Source organism: Solanum verrucosum, unplaced genomic scaffold (genome assembly GCF_900185275.1).
Source record: "Solanum verrucosum unplaced genomic scaffold, falcon-dt-bn FXZP01000282.1, whole genome shotgun sequence".
NCBI lineage: Eukaryota > Viridiplantae > Streptophyta > Magnoliopsida > Solanales > Solanaceae > Solanum > Solanum verrucosum.
The window spans coordinates 168316-181246 of record NW_026020198.1 but is presented as its reverse complement, the minus strand read 5'-3'; the positions used below and the strand labels follow the sequence as shown (position 1 = coordinate 181246).

The 12931-nt window shown below is 34.1% G+C and overlaps 2 protein-coding genes across 2 annotated transcripts in view; one reads left to right on the top strand and one right to left on the bottom strand.

Annotated features, from left to right (window-relative positions):
- The window catches only part of LOC125829951 (G-type lectin S-receptor-like serine/threonine-protein kinase At4g27290), a 320066-nt gene that overhangs the window by 252255 nt on the left and 54880 nt on the right, over positions 1-12931 (top strand). The window lies entirely within an intron of this gene.
- LOC125829970 (uncharacterized) lies at positions 2609-11980 on the bottom strand. The gene is made up of 12 exons (XM_049509200.1): positions 11697-11980; positions 9935-10121; positions 9738-9812; positions 7767-7873; positions 7343-7403; positions 7048-7107; positions 6888-6962; positions 5533-5679; positions 4838-4892; positions 4011-4130; positions 3124-3350; positions 2609-3002 (listed from the first exon to the last, which is right to left on the bottom strand). The coding sequence occupies exons 1-12, from the start codon at positions 11726-11728 to the stop codon at positions 2979-2981; spliced, it is 1170 nt and encodes a 389-aa protein (XP_049365157.1). The 5' UTR covers positions 11729-11980; the 3' UTR covers positions 2609-2978.

The following is a 12931-nucleotide window of genomic DNA, read 5'->3' as shown; positions in this document are numbered from 1 at the left end:
ATACCCTTCATTTATCGGAAGTGAAAAAATTAGTTCTAAATTTATATTTTTGACTTTTAATTTTCTTAAAAATTATTTCGGAGTATATATGATTCTTCTAGCAAAGTTAAAGGTATATTTTAATCTTTTTCATACATAAATTATTTTTTTTACTTCTTTGATTATAATTATTTGAGTTTCTTATTCTTATTTTATTTTTTTCTTTCATTCCTAATTGTAAAGAAAAAATTTAAAACTATTTTTTGTTGGCTATATTATAATTTAAAACAATTTTTTTTTGTCTATATTGTAATTTGATTTTTGTATTTGAAGAAAAAAATTTGGTCATCTATAATAAGTTTTACAAGAATATTAGTGAAACATAAATAAATTTGACCATCAAAATAATAAATCTAAATTAGTCATTGAAACAAAAAAAAAGTGAAAAAAATATGTTTGAGGAGGATTAAATATACTCATATGAGATTATATTTATTTTTAAAAAAATAATAAAAAATTAAACCAAAATTAATATTTTTCATATCCGTTAAAGGAAAAGGGTATATGTGAGCCATTTGTATAAAAGTAGGGGTATATATGAGCCACTTTCATAACGAGGGGTATATCAGCTCTAAATGACAAAGTTGAGCGGTATATCAGACCCTTTTCCCTTGTCTTAATTAGAGTTAAGGAATTGAAGGAGGCTACAATGTCAAGGCGACATGCTATGAAACTCTATACTCAAAATAGACGTGTTTTACCTAGAATACTTGTTGTTTGATATGTTTTACTTGAGGCAAGGTTTGCGTACACACCACTCTCTCCAGATCACACTTGTGAGATTATACTGAATTTGTTGTTGTTGTAATATAGTACAATGTCTACTCTTACTATCCCAAACATATAGATTTTTTTCGATTGATGGCATCCAAGGATGTGGCTTAGTGGTCAATGAAGTGTGAGGAGCAAAGAAACATGAGATCTCAAATTGATTAAATATCAATAGAGGCAAAAAAATAATACTAACTAGGTTAATTTCTCCCAAGGGTGTAAACACCGAGTGAGTCTCGTATGAATTAGTCAAGACGTGTGTAAACTGATCTGGACATCACCCCTAAGTTATTTTTTTATTTTTTTTAAAAAAAGATTCTCCCCATTGATGAATACTCAAATCGGATTTGTCTATATTCTTTCGTCATTACTTTTTAACATATACTAATTGTTGATTACCCATCTTGTGGAGAACATGTTCTGTTTGTGGCTATGTAATTGCAAAATTATAAAGCTGCTCAAAACATAAAAATGTATGAACATGTTGTTTCCTTAATCAAAAAATGAGTTTTATAATGTTGTCGACAAAAGCAAAGTTTGTCTTTGTATGTTAGATTGCATTAGCACTTAGTTAACAAATGATTAATTAAGTTTAAATTTAAATTACTAATAAATTAAAGAATATTCCCATTCCCAAAGTCAGTTTTTCTAGTTGTGGAAGTTGAGGTAGTTTTCTTTGTTAGCAGTTATTTCCTGTTTTGTCCATGTTATAAAAAAAAAAAAAAAATAACACCAGCCCATGATAAGTATAGTGGAGACTAACATGCAGTCTCTGGCGTTGTTATCGTCTTTCATTTTGTAAATAAAGTTAACACCGGCACTTGCCCCCATTATACCTTTTTTTTGTTTCCCAAGTCCGCATTAGAGTCTCGATTAAATCCGGATCACGCACTAGTGGCGCTCCCAACTAATTTTTCTCCATGCCAGAGCTCGAACTCGAAAACTCTGGTTAAAGATGAAGTAATTCCACCACCGTACCACAACTCATGTTGGTGCCCTCATTATACTTTATTTCTTTCTTCCCCAATGGTTTCATGCTAGCTAGTAGCTAGTAGGTTCCATGTGATTAAGTACGGTAAAGTCATAAAGAAAGAGCTACCATTTACTTGTGCATTATCTTGGCCCAACTTGGAGATTCTTATCAAGGGAGACAACTCGACAGTACCTACACAATAAAATGCCTAGTTTAAAGTTGAAATGTCAATTCTTCTCTAGCAAGAAATAATCATAAAGTTACGATGAACGTTTAAAATAAGGGGCAGAGTAGTAGTGTTAAAAAAGAAGTGAACCAGGCCGAGTTTGTGGCCAGGTGCAATAAGTTAGCAAGTACCTGGTGAAATAATCGAGGTGTGCACATCTTCAAATGGTGTAAAGTCTTGGTGGAACAAGTGTTTTACAACTCGAGTCTGAATCATCTACTTTGTAGCTAAGCTATGTAGAATTTGATGGTGTAGATTGACAATTTGGTTTACCAGAAAAAGGAATTTCTAAAGAAAGAAAGCAAATTGACATAAACTACTATATTTGAATAAGCAAAAAGATAAAGATGAAAAAATACGCGTTGAAAATGTTTGTTTACAATGGTAAAGGAATCTTTACTATCATCTAAAGAAATCACAAAGTTTTCCAATCTTATATCAACCCAAACATACAGGCTCTCAACTGTCAATAAGTGATCTTTGTACATTAATAGCCAATCCAATCTTCCATTGTTTCGAATTTTTGTGCCTCCCAATTCCCAAATATAGATTCAGGTTCCAGTTTTAGAACTAACATGCCAATTCAAACACGAGCTAGGCCAGAATTTCAACTTTATGGGTTTCTGAATTATAGAACAACTATTTCAAGTGCTAATATAACTGAGTTCTAAAATTTAATGTTTACATATTTAATGAATTTCTTAACACAAATACATAGTTTGAGCAAAAGCTATTGGGTTCATCCAAACTCATATCTGGACTTCTACCTCCGCCCCTGATACTAACTTGATGTGCATGGGAAGAAAATTAAATCTTGTGCGGGGATCGGGATTGGTGGAAACTTGTATACATATTATCACCATTTTTTCTGTTTCATAATGGAGCAGCCATCTCACCTTTCAGTGATGCTCTTAGTCTTCTCCATCTCTGGAGTAAAAAACAAATCCTATTCTGAAACCCACGAAATTCTTACAGATTAACGGGAGGACTTCCCTGAAATGGAGACAAGAAACTTCATTCAGAGGTCTACTCATGAAAAGAGCTCCAGTGAAAAAAATAACCAAACAGATTGATCTGAATGAAGGAACATTGTGCTAATTGAAATAGCTCTCACCTTGAACAAAAGATCATGAGCAATATGTTCCCAAGGTAATGATATAGACATCAAGCAGCACTTTAGGGGGATCATTCCTTCATCTCGGGTAGCAGAAGCAGCAGCGTAAGCATGCTTTGCTGCCTCTGATGCAACTGATGCAGCTCGTCGCACAACTGCACTGAAGCTTAATCCCTTTTTAGAGTCGTGATCTACAGAATTTTGGCTCAAGTCCTGCTTGCTTTGATCTGATACACAGAAGTAAAAGCATCGAATATTTAATTTGCAGAAGATCTAAATAGATCAATCTATATAAGGGAGACCATCATGCAGTACCATTTCAAAGGGCTGGAAGAAAAAATATTAAACTAAATAAAGCATTTGATTGCATATGAAAATTGATTTTTTTTTTTTAGCTGAGGATCCATCGGAAACAGCCTCTCTAGCCCAGAAAGATCGGCCAAGGTCTGCATACACCCCCACCCTCCCCAGACCCTACTTGTGGGACCACACTGGGTATGTTGTTATTGTTAATGCATTTGGTTGCAGCCGAAGTGAACAGTTACCATGCATACTCGTATCAAATGATATCTTCTAGCTCACACAGAAGACAGCATAAGTGGAATGACCCACTACAATGCACAAAAGTTGCTATCACAAGATTCAGGTTTCTTTAAGATTTTCAGAAATATTTATCCCAATAAATCTAGATGAATTCCCTGCACAAGTTATTGGCGCGTTTGAGTTTGTAAATCAATTGAGCAAAATTGAGAAGCTATAATAAGTTGCTCTTTAAGTAATTGACCAATCACCAACTTTATGACAAGAAATCAAATAACACAGCCTCACGAAGAGAGATCAAATTTTGTGATACAACATGATGAAGCAGTAACTATTTTTCAGTTTACCTACAACACCAGACACAGCTACTTCAACTTCCCCACGCCCTCCGGGGCCTTTCATGTAAATCCTGTCAGTTTTCCCAACAGAATGAAGTGAGAGAAGGCTCCCAAAACCAGACCTTCCAGCTGTGAACATAAAAGGAGTTGACATTAGATTACCAGAATTCATTTTCCTCTTGAAACTGCCAGAAAAACAGGACTAGGAAATCTCCCTGCAATTGAAATTTGATGATTTACTATATCAGCTGTTTTGACTTAAAGCTCCAGCAATGCAGAGCTGTAGTTGCAACATCAATTCCTTAAATGATACTCCTTCATTCATAATTCATGTGAGACTTACTATTTTGACACCGTTTAATATTTATTTTATTTGGATAAATAAGCAAACAACTTTATTATAAGAAGACAACCACTAAGATAATGCAATATATTACAGAAAGGGTATCCATTCCACCAATTATATTATTCTATCCAACTTTTAAAAGTTTCAAGAGGTTGAAAAACATTTACAAATGAGATCAAATTATCGATGTGATATTTTATCCATTAAATAACTTTTCAACTAGTACCATATTTTATGGCAAAGAGAGGATCTAAGTTCGTACAGTCATATCATGATATACAATCCTCACACTTCCAATAGTTCCCAATCAATTTTACAGCACTAACACCTCATCTTAGTTGCTAAACAGGACAGTTTGGACTACAAACAAGTGCATAGGACATGCAAAGTGGAAAAATCTAGATGGTTCACCAGTTTCCGTTTAAAATTGATTTGGTAGCGTGACAAAAAGAAACAACAAACAATTCACATGTCGAAACAGCAGATTTACCATCATATGCATCTCGGACCATTTGATAGCTAACGAAGCCTGAGAAAAGAGTAATCTGGAATCATATTAAAAGCTGTCAGTACACCAACAACTTCACAACTAAATTTTCATGAGAACTGCAAGTATACGCCAAATACATAATAAACACAATATCCAACATATGAGGACCTCAAAATACATTGTCAGAAGCTTGTAAGCAAGAGAAAAAATAATCACAAAACTCTATCAAACATTTGATAAAGTAAAATTTAAGTGCTTAATTTTAGCTGTGCAAGTGAAATAAAAAACTACTGTAGAGAGTGTGGTTGTTAAGATGTCAAATTAGGTCAGATGACCAAATACGTCATCCCTAAAAGAAAGTTTTAGGGAACCAAGCAGCCCACAGATAATGTTTGTTTTCTGATGAAATGACTGGCTTTATTAATGGCATCAAGAAAATGCAAAGTAGTTTTAAAAGAACGAAAGAGAAAGAAACCCAGAGATGGTGTTTTCTTGTATCTCGTCTAGAAAAAACACGTTCATTCATACTAAATCCAATATTCCATAACCTTCCATTTCTTCAACAAATAACAAAGTAGAATTCACTATTCAATGCTTTATTCACTTTTACGTCATGTCATTACAAACTAAAAGCACCAAAGTAAAGCAAGAATTACAAATACTATTCACTAATAGAGAAAATCAGTTTCTCAAACCTTTGACGTTGGTGCTTTTCCAGAACTTGTATCACTACTTGATGTATCAGCAGGACTGCAGTCTTGTCGTATTCTCTCCCTTGGAAATGCAGCTCCATCATGTGCATTTAAAAGTACACAATAGCAGTGATCAACATCTGTCAAGACCTGAAGAAACATAATTTGCAGTGCTTCTACAGTAGTGACTAGTCATATCAAAAGTGAATGAAGAAGTTTGCTCTAATTTATTTTCATGTGAGTGTTAATTTAAGCGATCAATGCTGATTATCACACTTGTGACCTTTCGTGGAATGCTTCCTCGGATTTCATGTCCTCTCCTAATTTAATGGGGGAAATCAACCTCAGAAAAACTTTAAGCAACATTTGTTTTTTCCCAGAGATCAGTTGGGAAATAGCCCAATGTCATCTATTCTACTGCTCTTTCAGGGTGTCATTCATGGCAACTTCGCATTGGATTAAACTGGTATAGGCCATCAAATTCTATTCCATATCAAGGTACACTAAGTCACTAACAGAAGGATTATCCAACCTATTGACAATTCAAGCCTTAGAGAATAGGGGTTCATACACCTTGATTTTTTACTAATAAATACAAATCAGAGATTTTCACAAATGATTTTACAATTCAAGGTGGCAATGATAAGGTAGCCAAAAATGATTTGCAGGACTCGTATGAGCATGAGGCAAAAATTGAGAGATGTAATAAAAGCCTCTAGAATTTTGCAATGTCAAACATTTTCAAACTAGAGATACAGAATGCTTGTATTATCAAAAGAAGGTATTTACAGTCTGAAACTATCTACATGTCCAAAATGCCTATCTTACATGGATTTTGCATGAAAAATGGTAGACTACCGCAATCCATCAAGATGTAATTGTTTTCTTACAGATCACATGTGAATGAAAACCAAGAGTGATCAACATCTAGATTACATGCAAAATGGTAGACCACCCGTGATCCTTCAAGAGGTAACTATTTGCTTACAGATCTAATGCAAATAAAAGGTTAGTATTTGACGTGCAGAATAGAATGCCTCTCAACAACATAAGGGAAGGGGGCAAGAATAAGTTTCGATTCAGCAAACATGAAAAACCCAGGGTGATTAACTGATCTGATAATCTATTACAACAACATACCCATTGTAATCCAACAAGTGGGCCTGGGGAGGGTGGTGTGTATGCAGCCTTATCCTTGCCTTATGAAGGTAAGACTAGAGAGGTTGTTTCCGATAAGACCCTCGACTCAAGTAAAGCATATAAAAGTCAAGTATGGAAAGGTTTCCAGTACATTATGCCTTTCATATATTAAGCCACATAGCAACTTAACAAAAGTGGTCTGGGAGTTGATATATTACCACTGCATCAAAAGTGGAATCGAAGTCATCAACTGCAAAACATATCTCTGGGTAGGCAGAGGTTGTTTCTACTTCCTGAATATATATTAATGTCATTAGAAGACACTTATATCAAGCATAAAAGGAGTCATATGGATCTCCAGATATTAGACACACTTACCTTTCTTGAGTCCAAGTGAAAATTGATACGACTTGGAGATGCATAGACAGTTTTGACAACCTGAAAAAGTATAGAAATAAAAGAAGAACAACCATATTTGCTGTTCACTAATGAAAACCTTTAAGGAATGAAACTAAACTAGAGAGAGGCGAGGAGCCAAACATGTCACAAAGATCTACTAGGCTTTCTACAGTAATAAAAAAGGGTAGCAGGTTTTATTTAATAACAACTTGAATAGTAAAGTGAATCAGAGTAGTATGAACACTAATAGGAAGTTTCTGATCTGCCTACTTGCCTTGTATATAGGAGATAGTGGCCGGTCTTTTCCAGTCTGGTAATTCTGAAGGACCTGTTGACTAGCACAAAACCAAAAAAAAAAAAAAGGAAAACCACTGAAGAGAGTAGTAAAAGTTGTTATGCTTTAGCTGATGCATAAACATATGATACAATGACAACGAATATCCTGGCAAAAGTTACAGCAGAAGTTCCTCTTTGAACCAAAAACAATTAAACAGAAATATCTTGAGAAGGTACTCAAAAATTTTATAGGTGTTTTCCTGAGTATTCGCTTATTAACCAAAGTTCATGAAAAACTCAAAAGTCATACAACCTTTATTTTTCTCATAAAACAGTGCCTACAGTCAAAGAGACATCACAACCATGTGAAATAGAACATTAAGACACTACATCATGGAACAAAGAAAAATAAGGAATAGTACCTGCAAATTACAACCGTCACACTAAAAGAAGTTTGAGCAATTAAGTTCAAGTAAAAGGAGCGCCTCCAATCAACATCTGATGCACTTGCACCAATTAAGTCATCCAACTGACATGAAGACAATGAACAATAGAAATTTGTCACCTTTGAAAACATCTAATATCATCTAGTATATTCTGATGAAGATAAATAACTAAGGGTCGTTTGGTAGCTAGTTTGGAGTTGAGTTACGCAAGTATGAAATCCAGCATAAATGCATACCATGTTTTGGTAGTTGGTTAGGAAGTGAGTTATTAATACGGTATTTGGTTTGCAATTAGAAACCCACATAACTAATATATGTATAAGCTATGAAGGAATCTATGTATTATTTTATGCAGGATAGAAGGTGAGCTAACTAACACATAAATAACTAATCCCTGCATAAAACAATACATAAATTTCCTCATAACTATTCCCTACATTACTAATATATGTTGACCTGCATAGCTCTAACCACCAACCAAACAACTTCAATTGTTATTGATCAATCTTACCTTTAATGTGACCACAATCAAATATAGAAACCAAATTTGAATTCATTCTCTTCAAACTTAACTACTAGGTTATTGAAGCAAAAGCTAGAGAAACAATCATCTCTATCAATTGCATAATCTATATAGCAATTGTCAAATAAATTTGTTCACATCAAAATGTATCATCAATGTTGGAGTGAAGTATATGTCCTCTAAGATGATATCAATCTAGACTCAGGATGCCCATGAATACATAAAATTTGAAGATTCCAAAGAAGACAAGTGACCATGGAATCTAGATAAATGTTTTCCAATCACAGTATCCTAACTTTTCAGTATGAATTTGGCTCTTTGGAGTACTAAAACAGTTAATAAGATAATTCTATCAAGTAAGTAGAAACTGTTACGCCATAAATTTACAGAACTTGAGAACCCATAACATTCCTAAAACATATTTTCTATTTGGCGCAGTGTTTGTAGGAATAGACTTAAAAACGAGAGTGAGACAGTACTTCACAATGAATGCAAAAGGAAACAGTACAACACCCAGCAGGATGAAGAATGTCAAGTTCTTTTAGTGCTGCGTGATCTTATAACACAAAAAGGTAGAAATTCCTCGTAGCATACTGCAACATCAATGGTAACTGGCACTCATCAAAAAACATAACTAGTATACAATCTTGAAAATCCATATCCCCAACTATCTTATGGTCCAAGTAGAGTGATGAACCAAAACAGTCAAATCATCAGGAAAACTGAATGAGCTCTTGGAATGAGTTATAGACACACTTTCTTGACTAATAAGTATTAACCAGCAAATTAGGCTACAGCTTCACGATGAACTTACAAAATTCTAGTATTTCTATCTACTAGTTGCACATTGATGAACCACCAGCCTTTATTTAGGACTACTCCTGTATTGCCTCTTTTGAGAGATGACAATTCATCTTATCATGCATGACGGATAAATAAGAACATCTCACCATCATTCCCCAAGGTAGCATTTGGCAACAGTTAATTTAAGATGTAGCGTGTCCAACATCTACCCCTTTCCAAAACCTAGATGTAATTTTCCAGTCCCATTTACTTGGATTCGGGTCTTATTTCAGGCTTAATCTAGAATCTTGAATCACCTCAAGTTTTTCTCTGACATGTGTGGCATTAAAATAGACCTTAAAGTAAGTACAGTGAAACAAGAACAAGAGATTCCACTTAACCGTTGAGCAGCAAATTTGCTTAAAATCCAAATTAAACTAAACAAGACAGTCTACATATATAAAGAATAAAAAGACTAAGCTTGATGATTCATACAAATTTCCAAGTTTATTGGCCCGTATGGATCATAACATTCTAGTGAACATACATCATACATTCAAATGATTAACACCTTAAATGAAAGAAAGTACTTCTTTAAGTGTGTCAGAGAAATCTGAATGAAAAACTTGTGCTGTTTTTACCTTAGGTGCCCACCTGCGTACAAAGTATGGAGCATTTGCAGATTCGTCTTCATTTGACCCATGCTTCTGCAAATGCTACACCAAAATATATATATATATATACTCGTATTAATTCACTTTCAGTAAACTGTTATTCAGATTCAGCAGGTTGCAACTTATGGTTCCCTAAAATAAGGAGAAAATGAGAAGATGTGTACCAATTTTTTAACAAAGAATACAAGATCATCTTCCTGACGTCCCCTAGACTCCCTTCCACGAATGAAATACACATCCATAACGCCATGCCAGAAACGGGGATCCGTTTCAACATCTGATGTTTCATCTTCCACTATGGTTTTCCCTAACATCTTTGAATTCTTCTTCACCATGCATAGCAACTCGGATCTGCATGGAGTTTGAATTTGAGTAGGCAAACAAACACAAATAGAAGCGAACAGTATAACACTCTTCACTTCCCCTACCATACTCTTAAGAGATTTATAATAAAGTATCGCATAAACCTACAATAGAAAATAAAGAAAGAAACCACTGATGAGGGGCAAAACAAAGCCATTTTAAATATTCTTATTAATCATTCAATGCCGATCAACCGAAGTAAAAGCCTAACCACCAGTTCCTTTTTCCAAAGCAAGTTCAAACCATGTTGACTTGAAAACATGAAATGCTTATCGGAAGTTCATCATGTAATTACCCAATTTCAGAGGGAAGTGCCAAAAGCCCAAAATGAACAATTGTTACTTCACATGCAAATTTGATAAGCAACTATCAGTATCTTAGGAATCGCTATACTTGCAAAATTCACTTGGCAGATTTATAATTTCATTCAATTGACAACATAAACGTGAAAGCCTATCACTTCTAGCTACTTGTACATCCAACAAAAAATTTCATTTGATAACACCAAGAGACAAAAAGAAAAAAGAGGAAAAAACATAAGGACAAACTTCACCTCCTAACAGTTAATTCCTGACACAGCAGATTCCCACTGGTAATGCTAGTCAAAGACTCAAATCAATTTAGCAGGTTCATAATGTCTTTAATAACTAACATAATCACAAAAAACTTGTCTCGGGCTACTTGTATGTTGTCTAATCCAAATAGGGATTTCAAAAAGCACAAATTTCAACTCTAACTCGGTGCCAATCATAATGCTAGTCAAATAAATTTAGCAAGTTCATTATTTCTCCAATAATAACATAACACAAAAAGTTCTCACTTCTCACTCTCTAGCTACTAGTATGTTTTACATCCAAATAGAGATTTTAATAGCACAAATTTCAACTCCTAACTCAGCATCTTCGGAATCATAATGCCAGTCAAATCAAGTTAGCTAGCTCCTTATTCTTCAATATATAACATTAACACAAGAAAATCTCAATCTATAAGCTACTTGTATGTTTTTCAACTCCTAAATCAGAGTCTTCTGAATTGTAATGTTAGTCAGAACAATCAGAAAGTTCATTATTTCTTGAATACATAGCATACACACAAAAAATTATCAATCTCTTAGCTACTTGCACGTTGTCTAATCCAAATACAGATATCAAGATCACAAATTTCAACTCCTAACTCAAGTGTCCTCGGAATAGTAATGCTAGTCAAATAAATTTAGCAAGTTCAATATCTCTTCAATAAACACCGTAATCACACACAAAAAAAATCTCCAGCTACTTGTAATTTGCATGCCTTATCATCCAAACGTGTATTAACTTAAATTTCAACTCCTAACTCAGCATCTTCAGGATCACAATGCAAGTCAAAACAATTTAGCAACTAGCAGGTACATTATTTGTTAATTAAATAACCTAAATACAAACAAATTCTTCAATCTATAACATGAACGCAAAAATATTCACAATCTCTAGCTACTTATATGTCTTCATTACTATCAATCCTTCGAAACCTAATTAGAGAAACGGAAAGTAAAAGTATAGCTAATAATTCTCAAATTAGACTCACCGACTAGGGGTTTGGGCTCCCTCCCCTAGCATTTTCTTCTTCTTCTCTATGAAAACTCTCCTTTCAACAACGCAGATTTGATTCCGCTGACTCCGCCGCTCAAATTGATGAAGTTTCTCAGACTACGATGCGCTTCGGAGAGAACGAAGCAATGGAAGAAGACGAAGGAAGTAGCCACAGTAGCCGAGTAAGAGGAAGACACCTGGTTTGTTGATCTCAGAAAAGCTTCCAAAAAACTTCTCTGAAATTTACAAAGGGGGAGTGAAACTTCTCGTGCTGGATGGTAAAAATTGGCAACTCTTTTTAGCTATATGCTTTAACCCTCTTTTCTCGTTAAATTCAACTTTCCTCCCAAAAACATTTTATATGTCAATAAAAGCCCCCCGTTTTGTGACTTCATTCAATTGATACCTTTATCTATTAAAATTTTGATTATTTTTTTTGGCTTTCCCATCCGGTATTCGATACTTGCATTGGAGTCTGACTAATTCAAATTCACGTTGTGCAAGGTTTCATTTAGGAAAAGCATTAATTTTTTCATATCCAAAACTCGAATTCGAGACTTTTAGTTAACAAAATATGATACATATATTATACTTATAATATAATGGATACATTTAATATATACCCACTATATATAATCGAATGTATATGTAGTTCAGTTATATTTGATAAATTAGATGACCGAATGGTATACATATGAATAATTGTCCCCTATTTTTACGTAAAGTCACATATAATCGGACATTTATGGGGTAGGCCTAAGTGAATGAAGCCCACTGGATTTAACAAAGCTAAGTGGGAGTAGGTATTGGGTATGGGTAGCAAGTAGCAGTGGGCTTTTTCAACATTTTTGAGCTAGTAAGATGAAGGAACATCTTAAGATTTTTCTAGAAAACAGGTGGGTCTCACACTAAATAAAAACCAGATTTGAAATGTGCAATAAAAATATAATTGTAGATCCAAACTTTTGAGTGTCGAAGCATTGTTAATATACTAGCAATAACAACGTCAATAATATATTCAGTGTGATTCTATAATTGAGATATGAAGAGAATAATATGTACGCAATCTTAAAAATTATTTTTCGATAAACAATTGATTCCAGAAAAAGAAAATACAGGTAATACATTAGCACTAGTGAGTGGTGACTAGGGAGTACTTTCGACCAATGGTTGTTTGTGAATTAATGAAGGGTATGAGCAAAATTAAACTCATTCATGAATAAGAGATTT

Excerpts from the sequence above, each read along its gene's own strand:
- LOC125829970 (XM_049509200.1), bottom strand. The coding sequence starts at position 11,728 with ATGCTAGGGGAGGGAGCCCAAACCCCTAGTCG. Across the intron at positions 4,893-5,532 it reads GAAAAGCACCAACGTCAAAG|ATTACTCTTTTCTCAGGCTT; the intron begins GTTTGAGAAACT and ends ATATGATTCCAG. Across the intron at positions 3,351-4,010 it reads AGCTGTGTCTGGTGTTGTAG|ATCAAAGCAAGCAGGACTTG; the intron begins GTAAACTGAAAA and ends TCTGTGTATCAG.